This window comes from Mus musculus, chromosome 12 (assembly GCF_000001635.26).
Source record: "Mus musculus strain C57BL/6J chromosome 12, GRCm38.p6 C57BL/6J".
Classification (NCBI taxonomy): Eukaryota; Metazoa; Chordata; class Mammalia; order Rodentia; family Muridae; genus Mus; species Mus musculus.
The window spans coordinates 103,107,460-103,131,409 of NC_000078.6; the positions used below are offsets into that span (position 1 = coordinate 103,107,460).

The 23,950-nt window shown below is 43.6% G+C and overlaps 1 protein-coding gene across 20 annotated transcripts in view; it reads left to right on the top strand.

Moving 5' to 3' along the window:
• Unc79 (unc-79 homolog) overlaps positions 1-23,950 on the top strand; it is a 236,846-nt gene that overhangs the window by 160,077 nt on the left and 52,819 nt on the right. For 10 of the 20 annotated variants that reach the window (XM_006515747.4, XM_030246673.1, XM_030246675.1 and 7 more), the window contains 7 exons: positions 657-839; positions 1,157-1,319; positions 3,765-3,914; positions 4,563-5,783; positions 14,877-14,984; positions 18,150-18,266; positions 20,770-20,853. In XM_006515747.4, coding sequence (XP_006515810.1) covers positions 657-839; positions 1,157-1,319; positions 3,765-3,914; positions 4,563-5,783; positions 14,877-14,984; positions 18,150-18,266; positions 20,770-20,853 — 2,026 coding nt within the window. The remainder of the gene's footprint in view (positions 1-656; positions 840-1,156; positions 1,320-3,764; positions 3,915-4,562; positions 5,784-14,876; positions 14,985-18,149; positions 18,267-20,769; positions 20,854-23,950) is intronic. The other 10 variants (XM_006515750.3, XM_030246672.1, XM_006515746.3 and 7 more) reach the window with 6 other exon arrangements.

Genomic DNA, 23,950 nt, shown 5'->3' on the forward strand with positions numbered 1-23,950 from the left:
GTTTGTTTATTGATACAGAATATCACAATGTAACCCAGTATTAAGTCTGTAGTCCAGGCTGGCTTCGCAGCCTTCTGTTTCAGCCTTCCAAGTTTTAGGATTACAGCATCAACCACCATACCTGGCACAAATAACATTTAACTAATTGTTTAGCGTGGAGATAATTTTCAATTTGACACACAAAGCCATGCTGAATGTCTTTATACAAACATTTAGGAACCCTTCAGATTCATTTAGCTTCTGTAGACATATACTTTTTTCTTAGTTTTGGGTGCATTTTGCTAAGTTGCTGTTCTGGAAGATTCTACAACTTTCTGTTCTTGCGCGATTTGTCCAAACAATCTCGTTGCTCTTGATGGTTAACACCAGGGTTTCTTTTCATCTAGACTAGCCTAGTCATAGTTAGCTGTTGTAATAGGTATTTTAGTAGATACAATTTGATTTTTAACACACAATAAAGTAAATAGGTAATTAGATTAAAACTATCAATTTGCAAGCATAACGATTTATCATGAGGGTCCCTTTCATGTATACTGTCTATTTATTAATACTGATATTTCGTGAGGTGCCTCTGTGTGCTATGATGGCTCATTTTTTTCCTTTTACTTCTGGATATTTATAGTTTTCTTTCAGTTACTAATATTCTTCTATTTCAGGTTATGGACTATAACATTAACTTGGGCAAACACCTTCTCCCCCTCGTGGTTCAGGTGCTCAAATACTGCTCTTGTCCTCAACTCCGGCATTATTTCCAACAGCCACCTCGCTGCTCCCTCTGGTCCCTAAAGCCTCACATCAGGCAGATGTGGTTGAAGGCCTTGCTCGTCATCCTTTACAAGGTGAGTGGCCATGCTCCCTCTGCTGGGATGGAAGGTTCTCTTAGGGAGTCCAGTGCTAGGTGAACACCCATCAGATAAGGATTCCACAGGATGAAAGCTTAAGGCATCGCTGCGATGTAGCCCGAGTTGCCGTCAGTGGTCTGGTACAAGGAGAGACAGGGAACCCTCTAAAACAAAGTGTGGTCTGAAGCCATGTTGTTACTTTCTTGCGCGTTTCTCTAGTGCATGGGAGATACGAGAGACTAGCCATCCGGTAGGATGAGCGAGGAAACGTATCCTTTGAAATAACCACTTGTATTTTCTCCCCTGTTGAACAGTATCCGTACAGAGACTGTGATGTCAGCAAGACCCTGCTGCACCTGATTCACATAACAGTGAATACACTCAATGCGCAGTACCATAGCTGCAAGCCCCACGCCACGGCAGGACCGCTGTACACTGACAACAGCAACATAAGCAGATACAGCGAGAAGGAGAAAGGTACTTCCCAGAACTTAGCCGGGATACGTAATGTACATCCGGACAACAGTTTTTATACTTTCTAAGGAGGGTGAGGAACACCCCATATATTCTTATGAAGAATCCCGTCAGATGCTAAACCAGTCCCTTTCCTATTTGGTTAATTGTTCAACTCTCTCAGGAATGTTGCTTTCCCTTTTGAACTGAGTGTGCAAAAGTCCAAAATAATAATAATAATAATAATAATAATAATAATAATAATAATAACAATAATGTTAGCTCTGCTATTTTCTGACATTTGATTGGAAAGCTTTTAGAGCCTCCCATTGCACGCTGGAAACATCTTGCCTTTGGGCTGTGACCTGCCTGGGTAGGCAGTCAGTGGAATCCTCATTTCTGGGTCTCTGGTTTGCCCTTGAACTTTGTGCTCACGGATTTTGAATTCACTCTCAATTTCCTGAAGTGCCTTCCCGAAGCTCATTATTCAGTATGGAGTGATTGAAAGGCACTGGAGACGAAGGACTTCTGGTGTATCAGTTTAAGTCTTTGTCAGTGTTGATGCTTTTCCTCAAAGGCAATGCTAGGATGGGATGCTAAATTGGGTGAAGGCCCAGGTGAAAGATGAAAAACCAAGGTTTGTATCTTTGACACATGTCACAGTGTAACTAGAATTATAAGCGGTGACATCATCGAGTCTAATCCTGGGAGAGAACCAAGTGTCTGATGACCTTGCAGTATGAGAACAGCAAGCAGTCAGAACTGGGGGTAGGGGAGGTGCGGGAAGGAGCTGGGCTAGTGGCCAGTAATCCACTGTTTGTTGCTGAGAGGTCTGAGGTGCCGGGTTCGGGTTTGCTTCAGGTAAAGCTGAGGACCGGCTAGGATTCTGGTACCAATCAGATTCTCCTTGAAGGGCGTGCTGTTTGTCAGCTGAGGTCTCTGGAAATTTCCTTAGATTCATCTACACTATGGGTATTTTCTGTGTGCTCAGCATTCAGACAGGCCAACCCCAGGTGACTTCCTGGGTGGGAAGGGACAGCTTCTTGTCCTCTCGTTTTTATCATGGAAAAGAGTACAATTATTCCAAAGCTATGAAATGCAAGTCACAATTGCTATTTATTTAGAAAACTAGTTTTCAAAAGAGATTTTTTTTTCCTAAAAAAGAAATAAAGTGGGTCATTTTGATGCATTTCCCCAGAAACCTGGGAACTTGATGGAATGTCTCATCTTTGTGTAAGTTCACACAGAGCTTTGTATCCATTTGATTGTTAATGTTTTTTTTTTTTATTTGATTTAAAAGCTTTCTACGGTCCCATCAACTAAAGTTTAATACTTCAGGTTCCACTCACTGTAAAATTCTTGTGTGTTAGAAGAGAATTGGTCTTTAAACGTTAGGACTGACCTTTCCCTAGACTCAAGAAATCTAGACCCAGTATTGTCATCAATCAATACTCTGGGTCACATCTTGTCACATGTAGGTATCACTAAAGCTGAGACATTGCTGTCTCAGAGATGCTGAACTCAGATAGTGGGTAATTCCATTTACTGGGCTGTGATGTGCACGTCTCTGCTCTCTCTCCCACTGCCCATATGTGCCTTGTCCTTTCAAAAGGATGAGAGCATACACTTTGGGAAGAAAGTGTTAGGGTTTATGGCATGATGGATCTTGCTTCATTTACATGTTACTTGGATGATTTTTACCTAAAAGCAGCCACGTAGGAATAGAAGAAGGGATCTCTAGGCAAGCTTTGTAGACCTCAAGCAACCAAATGGTCTGTGGAGCCCAGGCTCACCAGAGCCAAAGGGTTTTTTTTCCCCTAGGATCCATAAAAATCTATTGCAGATAGGCAGTAAACGCCACAGAGGAGAGTCTTCTAATAGGAAGAAATGTGATTTTTTTCTGTTTTATTTTTCCTTCGTTTACTCTTTTCAGTCCATAATCATCTGTGGAGTTTCTGAGATGACAAGTGGCTTTTCTAAGCTTTTTCTGTGTGTTGTGTGTCTCATTACCAAATGTAGAGTACAGTATTTTGCATTCACGAAGCATAAGGTGCATGTACTGTTAGGCTGTGTCTATGCCAGTTCCCAGATCGCAAGAAGGCATATGTGTATTTTAGAAAGATCAAGAACCACACCTGTTAATGTCCTCTTTGTCAAATTAGCCTGAAAACAACAGGCGAGTTTAAGCAGTGTCCAGACTCCTGGATGAGGTGCTGGCATCTGTAGAATACTTCGCTTTTAAGTGTAATGGGCGCATGGCCCAGGGGAGGCTCTCGAGGACCACCGAGCAGCTTCTCGCAATGCTGCCCGCCATCTTTGAGAAGGTGATGGGGTGCTTTGTAACCGGTTCTGCTGGTGCGGCAAGCACGTCGTGACCATCCCAGAATGCTTTCACTGAATGCTCGTGTAGACACAGCCTAAGAGAGAGTAACCTCCTAAGTGTAATTTTGACTTTCTCTCCCCAATTAGAAGAAGATAGTGTTTTTGATGAATCTGATATTCATGATACACCTACTGGACCCTGCAATAAAGAGTCTCAAACTTTTTTTGCAAGATTGAAAAGGATAGGCGGCAGCAGGATGGTGAAAGGCCAGCCAGTTGGGATGAATGTGCAGAGAAGTATGACCCTTTTCCTCTTAGTCGTTTCATGCAGAAATGTTGTACTCTACTGTTTGTTTGGGGTGAAATCTTAATTTTATTATGTTACTACACATTTTGATACTGTTGATTTTTATATATATGTATGCATGAGCAGTATATATATATATACATACATTTATATATATACGCGAGTTGACAGACACGTCATTAATGTCATGATTGTCTTCAAGGGCCATTGCTTGGTTTGATTTGTTGCGAAATGTTTGCTTCTCTTCCACACAATTTGAATACACGTTCTTAGATCTGCCTCAGCCAAAACAAAAAACAAAAACAAACAAACAAAAGAAAATAAACAAGACACCCAAAACCGAAACAAAAGAACCCTCCTCTGTAATGTCTAACGAAATCTCAGAGCTGAGGAGCTACCGCAAAGCTTGAGTTTTGGAAATTCGATCTTAAAGCATCACTTGGGCTTCTTTTGTACCCAAGTTTCCCAGTTTTTGAAATCAGAATGAATCTTACAAAAACATGGCCAGAAAGTCAGTTTTCCCTTCTGGTAGAGCTGGGTTTATAATTATGAATTATGCCAATTGTGTGCCCAAGTATGAGGGGAAAAATGATACACTCTCCAAGGGAAATAGTACTAGCTCTTTCTGTTTTAATCAGGTGAAATAGAACTGGCCGAATATAGAGAAACGGGTGCGTTACAAGACAGCGTTCTACACTGTGTGAGAGAAGAAAGCATTCAGAAAAAAAAGCTACGCTCTTTAAAACAAAAATCTCTTGATATAGGGAATGCAGACTCCCTCTTGTTTACATTAGATGAGCATCGTAGGAAGTCCTGCATAGATCGATGTGACATAGATAAACCTCCTGCCCAAGCTGCTTATATCTCACAACGGCAAAACGACCACCATGGACGGTCTAGACAGAATTCTGCGACGAGGCCCGACAATACTGAAATCCCCAAGAATCCAGGCACCGAAGGTTTTCAAGAAATTCGAAGGCCGGTGATACCAGAGGTTAGGTTGAACTGCATGGAGACGTTTGAAGTGAGAGTTGATTCCCCAGGAAAGCCTGCTCCTAGGGAGGATTTAGATCTGATAGATCTGTCCTCAGACTCAACATCTGGGCCAGAGAAACACTCTATACTGTCCACATCCGACAGTGACTCTCTGGTGTTTGAGCCTCTCCCACCTCTCAGAATAGTCGAAAGTGATGAAGAAGAAGAGATGATGAACCAAGGGAATGGTGGTGCCTTGGGTAACAATGCTGCCTCCTCCCCCTCCATCCCCAGCCAGCCCTCTGTCCTCAGCCTGAGCACAACTCCTCTTGTGCAGGTGAGTGTAGAGGATTGCTCCAAAGACTTTTCTTCCAAGGACTCAGGAAACCACCAGTCGGCGAGCAATGAAGATTCTACTATCGCAGCTCTGGACGACCTCACGGACTCTGAAGAGCTGTCAAAGTCAGAGGAGCTGAGAGAGTTTGCCTCTGGCAGTCCGCTAACGCTCAAGCAAAAACGAGACCTCCTTCAGAAGTCGTCTGCCGTCCCTGAGATGTCAGTGGACTATAACCCCGAACCCAGCCCGGCTGAAGAAAAGCCAGGGCAGACGCCAACATCAGGGGTCAAAACTGTGCTCCTCAAAGTTCCCGAAGATGGTGAGAATCTTATAGAGAGCGAGAAACCCAACACCAGTGCCGAGTCTGACACAGAACAGAACCCTGAAAGGAAGGTAGAGGAGGATGGAGCCGAGGAATCAGAATTTAAGATTCAGATCGTCCCCAGGCAGAGGAAACAAAGGAAGATTGCCGTCAGCGCTATCCAGAGAGAGTACCTTGACATCTCCTTCAACATCCTAGACAAACTGGGTGAACAGAAGGACCCAGGTAAGCCTGTATCTCTTCTTTCAGACCTTCAGGTTTGTGCATCTTACTTGGTAGGGTTTTGACACAAAATATGCACCTAACTGGAAATCTTATAATGTCAGGGCTGACATTATAACTGCTCCATACCCACTCGGAATCCATTCTGCTCACCACAACGTGCTGGATTCGGATGAGGCTGTACCGGCTTCATCAATGTTCTGTGTTTGTTTTTTTTTTTTTTTTCTTCTAATTTTTACATCAACCTTGACTGTTCTGGGTAGTAAGAGGCCATGGCTAATTGACACCTGGATATTTTAAAAGTAAGTTTGGCCTCCCTAAACCAACAGAAGATATTAATTTTGCATTATTTTAATTTTCCTTTTTTCTCTCTTTCTTGTTATAATTTGCTTTTTGTTTCTGTGATAAAAACACTGCCACAAAACAACTTGTGGGAGGAAGGGTTTATTTTATTTTATGCTTCCAGATTACAATCCATCATTGAGGGAAGTTGGGGCAACCATTCAAGGTGGGGATCAGGAGGCAGGACCTGAAGCAGAGACAATGGAGGGGCTTGTAACTGAGTTACTGGCTCATTCCCAGGCTCAGCAACCTTTCTTATCTCCGGTTGGCACTGCCCAGAGTGGTCTGAGACCTCATACATCAGTTAGTAATTAAGAAAATGACCTTACAGACATGCCACAGGCCAGTCTGATAGAGGCAATTTCTCAATTGGTACGTAATTGGCAATTTCCCTTCCCAGGTATGTACTATGAAGTTGGCAATCAAAATTAGACAACACATTCCTATTTATGATAGTGAACTATATAGTCCAAAGGCTGAGTAAATGAGCTGTTTGTATAATCATTTAGGGGCCACAGCAGATTGTATATACTGACCAAACATCAGAAACCCCAAGTTACCAGTTTCAATCTGGATGCCAATCCACAGACACCACCTGATGAATTTCCAGTCTCAAGTGACATTTCCTATGATGATTCTTAAGTGTGGCTATCTGATAGTCACCTCATTCATAAAACCAGCCTCCTCTCGTATTATAGGTGCTTCCTCCTTGTCTGAGTGATAATGTTGATTAAAGGTCTTGAGAAAAATGGAGTTGGTGAGCTACAGTTATTTCAGTAGAAACTATTAAGAATTGGCAAAGACCTTGAAGGCGCCCTAGAGTCCAGCCTGTGGAACCTGAGGCTTCTGTTATTCTCCTTTCCCTATGACACAGTGCACTCCAAAGGAGCTACTTGGAAAGATACTCAGACTTCTTTATTTGCATCAACATTTGCGGGGCTTTCTATCTCTTCTTTAGTCCTAGGATTCAATAAACCATTTGCCCCAAAGACACTGTAAAATCCTATCAGGTGAGCATCGGTGTCTTTGGAAAAGGTCATGTGCTAGCCAGGCACAGAAGGTGTCCTACCTTATCAGGAAAGTTTGACCAGCTAAGAAGGTTTAGAGGGAAATGTGGACATTTTTATCTTATTTATAGCCAGGTAAATTGCTGCACTTAAGGACAGAATTGGCTCAGAAACTATATAGATCTATGGTAGGAGTGTAAGGAACAAGATGCGCATGGTAAACATTTATGGTAAATAGGCTGTATATAGGTCATAAGACGTACTGCTATATGCATGTTTTATCTTCTTTATTTATCCTTATTTTTAATTGTTCCCAAAGATACCAGGGGAAAACCGTGTGTGTGTGTTTATACATTTGATCCCAGAACAAGGGAAAACTATATGAAGATGGTAGATGGTTGTCTCAATTTTTTATAAGGTACATTACCCATCAGCTAGCTCCTTAGACCCCACTTTTCACAGGCATACACATCTGTCCCTTTCTCTACGGGGGGTACTGGTGGGAGGATTCAGTGTTTGACTCAGGTTCTCCCACTTCTACCAGCAGGAGCAAGAGAGGCCCAGACACCCACACTCCTGTATCCATTCAGACTGACAGCTGCACTTGCTAATTGCCTAGCAAATCGATCTCACCTCTCTGCTGGTGGCCGTCACTGTGCAAAGACTTATGAGCTGGGCTGCTCTTTAACAGCCCATAAGACCTTGTATACCTCCAGTTCTGAAAACATTCCCATGCTACCTCCCTCTACCACCCCAGACATCCACAGGTTCCGCATCACAAAATCCTTTATCTGTCTGTCTGTCTCTCTTTGTCTTTCTCTAATTTCCTTCACCTTTTTAGCCTAATGGGAGCTGGCTCTTCCCAAGGACACAGCTTTCCTAAAAACCCATGTAATGTGACATGTGCCGCTGGGCTTGGGCCAGGGGTTAGGGGTTATTTCACTCGCCATAGCCACCCTCAGGCCATTATTTCCTTACCTCTAAGACCTACAGCTGCTGTCATCTGACCATCAGACACACAGTCTCATTGTTCATTACTACTCCCTTGCTCTTGGATCCATCAACACATATGTCCCTGTCAACATTCTTACTGGTATTAAGTGTTGTCTTCTGACACTCTGGCTTCCCAGTTTTGTGAACTGGCTTACTTTGCTGCTCCCTGTGTATAGATGAAATACGGCCAGCTGGTTTCCTGCTGGCGTCACCACACAGTACATTTCCCAGCATGGTGGACTCTATCTCCCTGGAACCATGGGGTTCAAGGCACTCATTTCGATAATCAACTACAACCTTCCTGTGATTTCAACTCTAGCTACTGTTCTTTGCTTAGCGGCTCTTCTCACTCTCCTGGCCAGTACTTACTGACCCTACTGTCTTTTTAGTATCTTCTACTTCATATCTTTCTTTTTCCCCTTAAGGTCAAGTCCACCAGTATTACTCATCCCTACCTGTATCCTTTCTGGCATTTCCTTTTTCAAACATGCTTGGATAAATACATCCCTCATGAAGTCACACTCCCCCTGCACGAGTACCTGCCCCATATGATGGATATGTTTAGATAAAAAAATGTATAATGTGGATCCTGTGGTTTTAGAGTCACAGTGACAAACCTTAACTGGGAAGTTACCCACCAGTTATATGGTGTTTCCCAGTCCACAGTTCACTCTCCCACTTAACTGTTTCATAGCCAGTTTTCTCCCCAGAGGTCTATTGACAAGATGACAAGATCACAAAGACACGCTTCCTCTCCACGCTCCTCCCCACCTCCTCCCTCCTCCCCACCTCCTCCCTCCTCCCCACCTCCTCCCTCCTCCCCACCTCCTCCCTCCTCCCCTGGCATTTATATTTAAACATTTGGTTTCCGGTCAAATCCAGATTCTTTTATCTACCCTGGAATACAGGCAACGTTCTCCACTCTTTGTCCTCCATGATTTTTACTTTTAAAGGACTTCTAACTTGAGCATGCAGACATAATCTTATTTTGCTCTTTATTTAAAAATAAAAAAAGACTCCTAAAGCCAGTGCTTTGCTTTTCTCTCCACGTGTGGTGGTAAAAATACTATGACCACCAAACACAACACGAGAAAGAATTTATTGTGCCTCACAGTTCAGGGGGATAGAGCCCATCAAGGTGGGGAAGGCCTAGCATAGCAGCAGCAGGGAACTGGCTGGTCGTTTTTATCTATACACAGGAACCAAAGAGAAAAGAAACAGGATGTGGGGCCAGGCTCCACCCTTAAAGCCACAACCGCACACTTCCTCCATCAAAGCCTACCTGCTAAAGGTTCCAGGTTGGGAGAGTATTTTCGTACACCGTGTGAAGATGTTTCTGTCCTGCCTCATCTGACTAAGGTGCCTTCTAATTGGTGTAATAAAGAGCTGAACGGCCAATAGCTAGGCAAGAGAGCATAGGCGGGACATCCGGCAGAGATAGGAACTCTGGGCAATAGTCAGAGGCAGGAAGATTCACCAACCAGACTTGGAGGACATCGGACATACAAAACCGAGGAAAGGCAACAAGTCACATGGCAGACCATAGAATACATGGGTTACTTTAAGTTAAGAACTAGTTGAGAGTCTGCCAAGCTAAGGACTAGAGCATTCATCATTAATAAAAGGTCTCTGTGTCATTATTCCAGAGAAGGTGATCCAAGAATGCCATGTTATATTTGGCACCCAACATAGGGCATCATTTATAACAGGACCATCTTGAACCCACCAGCTTCCAGAAATGACTGGGAGACCTTTTGCTCTTATGGAAGCTTGGCCTTAGCTTGGCAGACTCTCAACTACCTCATCTAAGCAAACCCAACCATCTAGCTCTGTCCCGCCACATGGCTTGTTAAGTCGTCTCCGTAGTAACACCTAGTAACTTCCTCTGCATCTGGCTGGCAGATCTTTCCGTGCCTGACTCCTAGAGTCTTCTCTCTCCCTGAAAGTCCGGCATCTCCTCTCCTTCCTCAGCTGTTGGCTATTCAGTTCTTTATTAAACCAATCAGAAGGTGTAGGGAGAAATGTTTACAAGAAATAATGCAGCCATATGAATAACAATACCAGAGTCAGGCCCGCACGCCAACTCTCTGCTGGCAGAGAGATCAGCGTTTGAATAATTGAAAGAACAATCTTTACACAGTGCACAAAAACACCCTCCTGACAGTTCCACAACCTCCCCAAACAGCCACCAGCTGGGGGCCAAGTGATCAGCTACGCTAGCCAATTTGGGACATTTATCATTCCAACCACCACAGGCAGTTCTTTTAACAATCACTTCTCTCTCCAGTTTTCGTCCAGAATATTTTTTTTCCTTTCGCCCTCTTCCCACTAGAACAACAAAACTGTATTTCCCAAGGTCACCGAGGCACTCCATTGCTAAAGCCAATGGTCAGCTCTTGAAGCATCTCCTCTGGCAGAGCTACAATATTTTACATAACTGATTAACCCTACCTCAAGTGGATACTGCATGCGCCTGGTTTCCTTCCATTCAGTAATCACTACTTCTCTCTCCTGTTAGTTCTTCCTCATTTCCCAGAGGGAGTGCCATCCCGGGTTGTTTCTCCACCTCTAAGGTCACCACTCACCTTGTTGGTGATCTCATCTACTGAGACAACTGTCAGTTACTCATTGCTGGACTAAAGCTGTGTCACAAAAGACACCAGCATGCAGCAGTAAGCTTTTATCTACTCCAAGGGTCTCGATCATCTAGAGATGATCTAAGCTGGCCAAGCTGGGATGGATGCCCGGTCTCTGTTTCTCATGCTTGACATCCTTCTCTGTGCTCCATGAAAGCTAGTACTATTGTTATTGTTATACAGCCAGAGAGCAAGCTCAATTACACAAGCTATAACCAACGCTTAAGCCAATGGCCTGGCTTGCTTCTTCATCCTGTTGTGATAAGACATTATTACCAAAATCAACTTCCGGAAGGAAAGGGTTTCTTTAGCTTATAGTTCCAAGTCACAATCCATTATTGGTGGAAGCTGGGGTAGGACCTGGAGCAGAATACATGGAGGAATGCTGCTCATTGGCTTGCTCTCCTTCTGGCCCATGTTCATCCAGATTTCTTATATAGCCTAAACCTACTTGCCTATGGATCTACTGCCATAGTGGGCTGGGTCTTTGTATATCAATTAGCATTCAAGAAAGTGCTCCACATACATGCCTATAGGCCAGTCATACCAAGGCAATTCTCCATTTGATGTTCTTTCATCCCAGGGGATACTAGGTTGTATCTACTTGACAATATGGTCTTACCAGGACAATCATAGAATGCCTGCAAGCACGTTGTTAGCGAAAGCAAATCACATGGTTGAATCAAAACCAAGGGGAAATATGCTTTCCTCATTAGTGGAGGGATGTCAGACCCATTCAGTGAAAGGAGTTGTCTCAAGGGAATGGTAGGAACATGGAGTCTCATCTCTCACACTGTACAGAACATAATCATACCATAAAATGACCTCTTGCTATTCATCGGAAATTATACCTTACATGAGCATCATTAGTTCTATCTGGCAAGTTTAAACTCCTTTACATATATCATATGCCACCTTTTTCCTATTGCCCCCGCCCCCATCTCTATAGTCACTGTTGGCCCGAGGGGTCAGTAATCCTACCTGGCTTACCTGCCGCTGTCTCCTAAGCGATCACCTTCTGCCTTCTTTCATCACCTTCGTTTCTCAACACAGCAGCCAGCACGATCATTTACAATAGAATAGCATAACCTTTTCTTTTTCTGGATTAAATCCTTCCTTCCAGGGGCTTCCCACACCCCTCATAGTAAAGTTCTGAGCTCCTTGTCCTTGTGTGCCCAGAAAGTTCTCCAGGATCCCTGTCATTGTCTCCTCTCACTCCGTCTGTACTGCTCTCTCCACTACTCCATGTGGCCACAATGGCTTCTTCCCATTTCTTGATTTCGCCCTACTCGCTCTTAGCCTAGGCCTTATACCTGCTGTTCTCTATGTTTTGAGCGATCCAAGACCCATTTGATGCACACTCTCACTTCTTTTAATTCTTTGATCCAACACCAGTCACCGACGACGAGGCCCACCCTGAACCACCCCGCCCTGAGCTCAGCTCACCCCAACCCCAGCTGGCATGGTGGTTCTCATAATTCTCCAGTGATCTCTCAATAAGTAATGATTTATTGACTCCTGCACATGTCTTCCCCTCACCAAATCAAAGTCCCATGAAGCAGTAGATTTTGTCTTGTTTCCTGTTTCTATCCTAAGTGACTAAGAGAGGGCTGGAACAAAAGACTAGAAGGGAAGTCACTGCATTTTCTACGTGTGACCCTGGAAGACTGAGTGCAGATGTGTTGAAAATGAGTGGATGGCTCTTTTTAAATATTTGCCTTCAATTGTATATAAATGAAGGTTTCAGAAGATGATTGAGAGCTGAGGGAAGCTTGCCTGGTTTAAGAATATGGGCAGACAAGCTCAGCAATAACTGCCATCCTGTGCTGTTTCTTTAAGGTTTAAAATACATCAAAGATTTAAGTATGCACGCACATCCCAAACCGTAAAGCCACGGTAATCTCTCAGTAGATTTTTGAAACTTAATTCCACTTTCCTCATTTTATATTATTGATGGGCCATAATCCATGTCTATAACACACATAGAGGGGAGGTAAATATGGGCAGGAGAGGTAATTTTGTAACCTTCCAAAGTTTGCATCTATAGAAAAACAATATCTAAAACATTTTATCTTGATGACTAAAGTAATTACAAAGACTGCTCACCATGAAGAGCGTTTAGGAAACTTTACAGCAGTTGCATTTTTATACTTTTTTTTTTGTTACCATGAAGGTATTAGAGGGAGTTGCTGGAGCAATGGCTCAGTGGTAAGAGTGAAAACTGCTCATATAGAGGACGTGAGTTTGGTTCATAGCACCTACATCCTGTGGCTCACAGCTGCCTGTAACTCCAGCTCCAGGGGATCCAGTGCCCTCTTCTGGCTTCTGTGGGCACCTGTACAACCACACATGTGTGAACACAAACACACATACACACACAGACATGCATGCATATATGCATACATGCAAACACACATACACTTTAAAATGTAAAAAAAAAAAAAAAACCACAGAAGTTATTAGAAGTTATTAGTGATGATTCGGCTCAGTAAACTGTCTGCTAATCAAGCATGAGGAACCAGGTTTGGATAACTGGCACCCACGTAGAAGTCAAGCAAGGCCATGCACACTGTCTGTGACCCTAGTGCTTGAGGGTTGGGGCAGGCCAGGGCATGGATAGACAGCTCCCTCGAGCTCATTAGCCATCCAGCCTCACTGAATCTGAGTTCCAGAGAAAAACAAGTACAGACTGATCAAGGAAGACTCAACATGAAGCTCTAGCACATCTGCACACGCTCACACTCACACGCACATACAGAACACACACAAGGTTACTAACATGGCACCCGCGTCTATCAGAAGACCTCTGAGAAGGAAATGCAGATGGCCCAAAGCCACCACCCCTGTACTTTTGTCCCAGACCCTGTTCTGGGATCTTTTATATCTGACACCTTAGCAGGCTTAATGGCCATCCAGTGTTGGGAGCAGCATACATGAATTATAAAATATTGTAGATTGATCTGTGGCAAGAAGAATCAGTTTGCATTATGAAAAGGATGGGATGGTATACTTTGTAGTTTGTAGTCATGGAAACCCCTGTTGGCAAATCTGAGCCGGCAAGAGGCTCAGTGTGTTCGCTGTCCAGTGTTGCTCTAAAGAATGGTAGGTCTGATGGGAACAATCCTTTCAGAACGTTTGAGAGGATACTCTGCACTTACCCAGAACAGCGAGACAGGGCTTATTTCCAATACTGATAGATTAATAGGTCAATATTATATATTATATACCAAAAATACTTCCCACCAGAGAGACATCTTTTCAATAGGAATGTTTGTGTTCCTCTAAAACAGTTGCTCTCAGCCTGTGGGTTGCAACCCCTTTGGGAGTCACATATCAGATATTTACATTACGATTCCTAACAGTGGCAAAATTACAGTTATGAAGTAGCAATGAAATACCTTTATGATAGGGCGTCACCACAGCATGAGGAGCTGTATTAAAGGGTCGCAGCATTAGGAGGGTTGAGAACCATGTCCTGAAAGAAGCTGAGACCCTCACTTAGTACTGTTTATATCCTAGTGGGCACAGGTCCTGCTCTTAAATTGTTCCCAGTTTAGTAATGTTTATAGGCAAATACGAAAATAGTAAAATCATAGCGTGACGTGTTTGGAAACCGTGAAGGGCAGATCCTGCCTGAGAAGGTCACCACATCAGTTTTCCTGGAAGGGAAACAGAGTCTGTGGATGCAAAATCGTCTGTTGAAGATGGAGACTAGGAAACTTTCAGACAAAGGTGGAGATAGGTGGATAGATAAAGCAGGATACTGACCTATTGTTAGGTATCAGATGAAAAGTGACAAAGAGGGAAGAGTGAAAAGCCTGGCTCAGAGCAGCAGCAGCAGCAACAGCAACAGCAGCAGTAGTGTGACATTTCAAGCATTAGCTTTGTAGCTGTGGGGGCGTCACTCTCTAGGCAACATAGCTTCACGAGCAGAACGTGATGTAGAGTCAGTTATCTGCAGGATGTTGAAGCTGGCATACATGCCATCCCTCTAAGGCAATCGACAGAGGCAGAAAGTGCCTAACGATAGGAATGGGCATGGTAGACAAAAGACCCAGAAAGGTCCTTAAGTGCTTTGTCCCACTGTCCTTAACTTTAAACAGTATTTCCATTTGCAGATCCCTCTGCTAAAGGACTTTCAACGTTGGAAATGCCACGGGAATCTTCCTCTGCCCCTACGTTAGAAGCAGGTGCCCCTGAAACCAGCAGTCACTCATCAATATCAAGTAAGTGCCCCTCAGTGATGATTCCTGTGCCTGTCACCTCTGGAACATCACCAATACATATTGCTTTCGATTTTGTTAACCCTCCTACTTAAAAAAAAATGACACCTTAGTTTCCTTGACGATACAGTGCTGTGTGGTCCATGAAGTTCTGGAGGGCAGCATGGCCTGCTTTCATTCATACCTCAGAAGTCAGATTAATCACATGGGCCCTGATTGCCTAAGAACCCCAATTCATTAAAGGATAAATACAGAATTTCATCAGTCAATCAAGTGAGCATCACTACTAGTCTGAACACAGAACATAGAACTGGTCGTGTGATGCGCGTAAGGATTTGTTCATGTCAGGAGCTTATCTGGGAGACTCATTGATTTAATCTGAACCACTTCTATCATGACCACGGCTTTATCTGAGTTGTCCTAAAATAAATGCATCGTGACCCTATAGGTTAAATCTGCTCCTTTTAGGCTGAAAACCAAAAGTGGCCCAACGCATTGCAAAGTCTACTCAAGGCCAGTATTCTAAAGCCTCCCTCTGCTGTTGGGTGCTAGATTTTCACTGTCAGAAGCTTGGGTTCCATCGTTGTTCCCCCAGGCTGTCTACTTAGCTCAGTGGAATCAAGAGGTTTTTTTTCTAGCAAGGGGAATTCTCGGAAGGAATCAGTGATACAGACAAAAGTGTATGTTTCTGGAAGCCTTTGTCTCATGTCCTGGGAAATGTGTGTTTCCTATGGATGCTGCCTGAAGGGTTAGTGAGTTTTCATTTGACCATTTTCTAAAAGGATAGTTCAAGAAGACAGATACGGAGTGTATTGCAAATGCTGGACTGGCTGTATAGAGAGGAACCGTTGTCAACATTTATCCATTTGTGCATTCATTTATTCATTCATTCATCATGCCATGTGCATCTGGTGGGGGCCAGGCATCATGCTCCCCACTGGGGATCAAGGAGGGTAAAGTGATCATAGATGCCATTTAGTTGGCTCTCCTACTGTATTAACATCATGATGAATGGTTCATACACAACATGGTGTAGATCCAATCCTTACCTAAGTGCTTCATGGCAGATGGAGGAAAAAGGCTGAATGCTTGCCTAAAGCTACAGAGAGAGAGAGAGAGAGAGAGAGAGAGAGAGAGAGAGAGAGAGAGAGAGAAACTGATGCTTGCCTATGAGATTTTCAAGTTGATATTAATTCCACACTGTCATTGAATAATTCCAAATCATTTATAAGATTGTAAAAATTATGATAGTTTCCAAGTGGCAGATATTGGGCCTTTGGTTACGAAATAGGATGGCTAGTTCTAAAGCTAAGTGTGTCTGTGTGTCTGTGTGTTTAAATATCATGAAGAATGTTTGATAACTTGACAAAATCACAATAGCATGCTTTCTCTTCCTCATTTACATGAGAAGAGAAAACAAAAAGAGACAGAATTCCCCCTTAGAACTCTGAGTAGAATGATTTGGTCAGAATGGTTAAATGGCTGTAATTCTAGTACAGCATGTGTGTTGGGAGGGTCAGGATCCGGAGTCCTGACTGAGTCTGGCCTTTCTGCCATGGATTGAGCATGTTAGTCCCCACCTTCCTGCTCTTGTCATGCAAAGCATCATTGTGGAAGTTGGTGGTGTGCTCTTGGAGGCATAATGCTGGAAAGCATATCCATTGGCCCTTTTCCTCTCAGGAATTCTGCTATCTTCAAAAGCAGTTGGGAGACTGGGGGTGTAGCTCAGTGGGAGAGCCCTTGCCTAGTGTGTGTGAGGCTCTGGGTTCCATTCCCAGGACTGAAAAACAAAGCAAAATTCAGAAAGGGGAAAGAATCTCCACACAAGAGGTTTTACACCCTTACTTGATTGAGTCTACGAGACTGTATATATTTAAAAAAAATTTTAAAGCCTTTAAAAGTTTTCTGGTTTTTAGCTGGGGCCGTAGTTCAGCAGGAAGGTGGCTTGCCTAACATGGGCAAGGCCTTGGGTTCAAAACCCAGTCCTGAAGATAAAAAAAATATTTCTGCTTTTGAACTTTTCTTAAAAATTTAAAATTTTTACCTAAAGCTCTACTTTTCAAGTGAGTTACAAACTTATAAAGTTTATCAGTCAATAAACAAATCAGTGACATTTAACATTCAGTTGATTAGCTATTTCCACAAAATCTAGTGAATATGGACTCCAAGACGCGCAAATCCCACCATGTTCCTTTCTTGACTGAGCTGCCAGTTAATTGTTTTGTATCTAAACGCGGTATGATCACCACACATCGAACATCATGCTGGCCACACCAGAAGCGATGTTATGAATGATATCACTTCACACCTAGATGCTCCTGTTATTGATCGTGAAACCTCTGTACAGTGCCCAGGGTTGTGCAGGGGCTATCTAGTGGGCATTGGGCTCTGCATTCCTTTCTAGGGTGTATAGTTCATCAGCTTTGGTTTCTGAACTTGCCCTTTCAAGTGAACCAGGTCGGGGAATCCAAGTGGGCAACTTCTAGGTGCTTGGGGTCAGGCCTACTGTCACCTTGGTGAGAGTGCATGCTCATACTGAGTTGGTGCACCGGCATTGAGTATCTCATATGGGGAACGGGAGCTCAGGCGAGGGTGGTTCTCTAAGTCGCAGGCAACTGGCAGCATGCTTTTTATTGGTTTTGGTTTGGATATGCTTAGAACTTTCTACTGCCAAGAATCCTATCAGGACTTAATAGCAGGACAAAGATGTTAGGATTGCTTTCTAAACCAAAGAGTATACTTGTGGAATGGTATTTAATTCACGTTTTTTCAAATGGTAGACAGGGGGCCGCAAATGCTTGGAAACAGTGCAGATTTTGAAATCGATGTATTTCAGCTTACTTCAGTTGCTTTTTTGATTCAATTCAAGGTAACACTGTTTGTCTTGAATCCTTTTTAGGATGTGGCAGAGCATATAAGTTAAAAAGCTAACACAAACCATCACATCGCATCCATCGGGAGTTGAGTAAATACATTTAGTTGATGGAGCAATGTTAAGGAACACTACTACTGCCTGCACCACAGGCGCATGAAAGGCGTTAGTCTCTCAAGTGACCAGGAACATATGATTTACCAACAGTTGCAAGTAGCTAACGAAGACTCAATTAAGACTTGTGTGATGTGTAGAGCCTTGTCCGTAGTAACCGTCTCCTAATTTCCTTCGTATAGCTCAGTATAGGCAGATGAAAAGGGGATCCCTGGGAGTTCTGACAATGAGCCAGTTAATGAAGCGACAGCTGGAGCACCAGTCTAGCGCCCCCCATAACATCAGCAGCTGGGACACTGGTGGGTCATGCTTTTTCTTCTTGTTTGCCTCTCAGATTAGCTAATGCCACTTTCTCTGTGTCCACTTTTTGTGTTCTTTGGTTAAAACAGTTTTTAAAAAAAAAACAAACTGGAAGTAATTAACATTTACTCAGATTTTCCAAGTGTTCTAGAAGAACGTGGGTTATGTCCAGGCAGAGCCTTGTTTAGGCTGATCCTCAGGCTGGTCCCCACCTAGGCTGGTTCCTGTCTAGACTGGTCTCTGTCTAGGCATGCCCAACTCTTTTTTCCCCCTTTAAGACCCAGATTTCAGATCTCAAGTTATCTGTCTGGGGAGGAGTCAGTAGAGCTATGATTTCATGGCACAAAGTTATAAAAGCACCAAATTATCAATGTCCTCTCTCAGAAAATACAAAGTATTGAAGTTAGTGCCTATTTAATGACCAGTCTTGGGCTGTAAGTAGGTTTGGGAATGGACTGTGTAATTTTAGACAGCGGGGTCACCAGGTTGCACTCAAACATCTTCACGTTCATAAGCCAGAGCCACATCTAGCCTGCCGCCCAGTAAGAATGCCTGCCATGGCACATCTGTCTCGAGTGTGACCGTTTTTGCATTTCCTCCCCCTTAATCACATCTATGTGTGGCTTGCTGCCTTCACAGCTCATAACACTGCAGTGGTCCCCCCTTAAGTTCCTGCTCCTCCGTAGCTCTTTTCCTTCTTAAATTAAATGGGCCATTTGAGGTACAAGATTATAAACATGAAAGAAAAAGCCTTGAAGTCTGCATACACTAGGAATATGTAAGCGCTGATTGCTGCATCACGCTGGGGGAGTGCACTTTTCCATCGTGGTGATTATTTTCAGGCTCCAATTATGAGATTATTTTTAATATTCTTCATTATGATGCAGAATCACACTGTGCACAAAGAAAACCAAGATCCCAAGCTGCTTTTCACATTGTATGTGTGTGTTCTCTTAATTGTCTTTGTTGCTCTTCAAGTAGAGACCCACATACCACACCCAACCCCATCTGCAACAGGCAGCTTTAGTCTGCTGGACTTAGACAAGTGTTTGACAGGTCAAAGGCTTAGTGTCTTCTCTTCATTTAATGCCACACAGGAGTGAGCAAGGGATAGCTAAGAGGCGACAGATAGGAGAGAGAAGTTCCAGACACTGGCTAGCCATCCCCAAGAATGTATTTGGCTTAATAGTCTTTCTTTTCTGAAAGTACCATGGAGGACCCTCCAGTGACTCCTTCTGCAGAGACAAGGTTGTGTAGCCTGAGAAGCACAGCTCAGTTAACTTTCTGGTATTAAGTGCTCAGCTTGACTTGGGGACCCTGAAATCATTTTTACCATTCTGTCGTAGCTCAGTCTGTGTCTCAAACTCAGTCATTCTAGATTCTGACTATAGCTCCAACTTAGTTTGATTAAGTAGAGTTACAATCATGTTAATTGACATCTATTTCTGACCCGAATTTTAAGCTACAAAACCCTACTTGATGCCAAATAATCCATTTAGCTACAGATTTCCCTTTTCAATGAGACTTAATGGGTCTTGTGTTCTTGGTTTCACTTGTAAGGCACCATGTTGTCCGGATTTCTTTCACTGACATTTGCTAGGGCTTACTTTTAAATTTTGAATTCCCAACTTGGTTCTCTAGTCTCTAAATCCTTTAATAAGTTTTATCTCATTCTTCTCAAGTTGGTTGGTTGGGTTTGAACACGCAGGGTCTTTCTTTGTTACCCAGGCTGGTCTTGAACTTCTAGGCTAAAGTAACTGTTTTGCCACAGTCCCTTCCAACTGAGCCTGCCTTACACCCCCTTTCAGTGTTCTCATGTCTACTACTTGAGCAGAAAAGTCTGTGGATGTGTAGTTAGGTGACATGATATTTTGAACCATACACATTGATTCAGTGGCTCTCTAGTTCCCACCAAGAATAACAATGGTCCTGGAGACATCCGGATAAGGACAGCTTAAACTGGGGACATGATAAATTCACCTCAGCATACACCAGTTCATGCATAGAAAGTCCGCCTCTTCTTCTTTGTACACTACTTCTGTGTGGATGGACATCCCCCGAGAATCGCTTTATTTCTGCTCCTTATTCTTGTTCTCCACCCTCAGTCAAATCCCTATCATTTTCTGTACCTGTCCACATGTTTTTGTATGAACTGTCTGACCATTACCCCAGAGTATCATTGGTGTATTTACTGATTTGCATAACACATGTTTCATGGCCAAGGCCATAACCTCCCACTTATTCCCCCCCCTCCTCCATTTCATATTGGGATTTTCACTCTTCTGAAACAGAGTGGGAATAGAACTTTAAAAAAATTAGTTTTGAATACTCTAATATTTTCAGGTGCTGTTCATTTAACTGAGTGACAGGTTTGTAATGAAACCTTAAATAAACCCCACCCCCAGACTTGCTCTTTATGCGTTAATAAGGTAACTGTGACCGTTTGCTGCATTGATTGTGCAGTGACCCCACTGAAGACTGAAATGCTCTCTTTATCCACAGAACAGATACAGCCCGGGAAGCGGCAGTGTAACGTGCCAATGTGCCTAAACCCTGACCTGGAGGGACAGCCATTGAGGACAAGAGGTTGGTTGAGTCTCAGAGTCTCAGACTGTGGAGCTGAAGGACTGAGTATCTCTCACGGATCCACACAGCAGGCGCCAAAGCCTCTTCCTCAGCAGTTCCACGCATTTCCAACCTGCAGAACCCCTTGAGGACCAGGGCTTGTGTGAAGCTAATCCTTGAACATGACCAGCGAGGACGAGAGCTCTGCCTTATCATGCTTATCGTGTCTGTGTCTTCCCAACACTTGGGGCCTCACCACACAGTTATAGTGGCTCTCACCCAACACTTTAGACATTTGAAAATGACCTCCCACTGATTCTCTCCCTTAGCTGTTTCTAGACCAGGCATCTTTGGGCTCTTTAGCTCCTTTCCCAAGATGCAGCATGTCTCCGTGCCACCCTGTCCTCTTCTCCTGAGCAGAGTTCAGATCGACTTCATTTTTTTTTCTAGAATGGTGGGACTGTGCCTAAACAGCTATCTTGAATTATGTATGAATAATAGTGTTCTGCTTGTGGGGCAAAATGAGCATCCACCTATGCTAGGATCATCAACAATTTTAATTTCTAAATTCATCCCACACATTTAACTGCATACTGAATTAATCTTTACTTTTGTTCTTAACATCCAGAAGGTTGGTAAGCCTATCGCTGGTTACAAAAAAAAAAAAATCCTGACTACATCTTCTAAGTAGTCTCTTGAATCAAGCAGACCTATGCAGAGATATCTTCCTGAACAGTTCTTTGGTAATAGCTAGCATTCTAGCCCTCCTGCAGATGAGATGAATCACTAGTCAATGTGGCTAAGAAAAGCTGTTGTGAGTCAGGGTATTGAACAGATCTTCAGTGTGTGGTTGTAATCTATTGGTGACAGTGTGAAGGTAGGTGCGCAGTCTTCCGGTCTCTCTCTCATTGGAAGTGGTGGAGCCCATTGGTGCAGCTGTGCAGCTGGCGTGCGCTCTGAGGCAAGCACACCTCGGAGTCTCACCTGTCTCTGAGATTCCAAAAGGGGTGTTTACCAGCATCTCCGGCTCTGAAGTTCGGCTGTGGAGAAAGTCCCCCTATATTCAAGTTTCTGAATGCTCTCTGCTACTGCTTCTGGTTCTCTAAACAGAGATTGGGTATCCTGGATATCCTGGGAGGGAACCAGTGGGACGGGGGGGGGGGGGTCTCATAATTGTTGCCAGTAAATAGGGGACAAAATGGAGGCTGAGTTTGACACTGCCAACTTAGTTGTGGGTCGTTTGTGACGAAAGGTTGCTGAAGTCTGTGGCTTTCCTTTTTATATTTCTTATCTTCTCATACATTGCTTTCAGTTTCCACTTCAGTAGCAGATTTTAGCAAGCCATGGGTTCAGCTAATGTTGTCCTGTAAGAGCCAATGGCCAGTCACCCAAACTATTCTCTTTGATAGATGACTTCCATAAATACTGCAGCGTGCTTTCTGTGTTGTCATGGAGAAAAACAACTTCACTGGGGCTACTATAAGAACACGCCCCTATTAGGTAATGCCTGTTTGGAAGCCACAAAAATGCCCGAATCCTTCTAGATCCTCTGGCTGTAATCTTGACTTCCTAGTGAAATTGTGGACATGTCTCCATAAATCTTATGTCGATTTTTTTTTCCTGCTCTGTTAGACTTGCCGTTTTAGCATTTGGCTAGTGTGCCCGTCAATGAGCAAGAGTCGTGGGAAATTATATTTAAGCTTTGTGCTTTTGCTTCTCTGCTATGCGTCTGCCTATATGTGATTGTGCAACATCTTTACGGACATCCTTGTTAACGGCACCCTTAGATGTCCCTGGGCGGGAAAGTGGCTCAGAAATGGCCGATAATATGATGGCAAGGCTTGTGTTCTCAGCTGGGATCTCTGGAAGGCGCAGGCATTTTCAGAGTTGGCGCTTGTGTTTGTAAGCATTTGTTTCTCAGAAATACACTTGGTGTAAACTTTACCTGGAGAGGTGGTCTATAGTGTGGAAGCACGAACTTCGACAGCATTTCCCTCTTGGGCCACACAGCATTGCCCCTCAGGCTAGGCATCTAAGGTTTATATTCTTAGATCACTAGAACTACCATTCTCTCGGTAGTTACTCTTTCTGAGGAGAAATCAGACATCTTTGATTCCAGGACCAAGTTACGTGTTTCTTGATGAGACGTGGGTTATCTACTGATCATTGCTGTTCCGCCTTTTTGTCTGCTTGAAGAACTCAGATTTATAGTTACTATCTAGCACAGCATGCTGCTATTTCACGTTGTCACTTGGAGACTCATCTTAGATGCTTGAGCTGCACAGCTCCAGGGGATCTGCTCCATGCTGATGTCTTTCTTCATGGAGAGCCTGCTCCTGAATTCCTACATTTATTACATTTTAAGATTTACATTTTCTATTTGTGTATGTGCCATGCACGCACGCACACATGTGTGTGGACACATGCATGCAGGGGCCCATGAAGGCCAGAAGAGGAGCCTGTCAGCTCACTTAGGGCTGGAGTCACAGGCAGGCGTAGCTGCCCTGACCTGGATACAGGGAATGAACCTTGGAGCCTCTGGAGGAGCAGAAGGCTCTCGTAACTTCTGAGCCATCTTCCCAGTCCCCACATTTCCTGTCCCCAGGTTTATGTTGCTAAGATTCCAGCCTCAGATGTCTTTGAAGGGATCTAAACTCAAAGTCTTTAAGCTGTCATATTGATGGGGTGAGGTGGAGCAAGCCATCCAGCCAAACAGCTGATGCTGCACTCATAGATACTTCAGATGAAAATGAAGTCTTTTTGCCTTAGTGCTTATGAAAATAACTTTCAAAGCAGAACACTAAACTGGTTTTCTATGCCCGGTACACCCTTCTGTTCATCTGTGTGAAGTCTGGGGTCTCACCGCCTCCCACTTAGTCAGGTGTGTCGAGTCTGGGGGTCTCACTGTCTTCTGATAGTAACCCTATATTAATGATGACAAGCATTTGTGCATTAGACATGTCATATCGTTCAGGCCTTTTCCTTTAAGGCTAGGGAATTTGATTTTATCTTAGATTCTGCTGGCCTAGATGACACTTCTGTTTTTCAAAATCATGCACCATGGAAAGGCAGGCATCCAGGTTCTTTCTTGGCCCCACGTCACTGTGTGTGTTTCGGG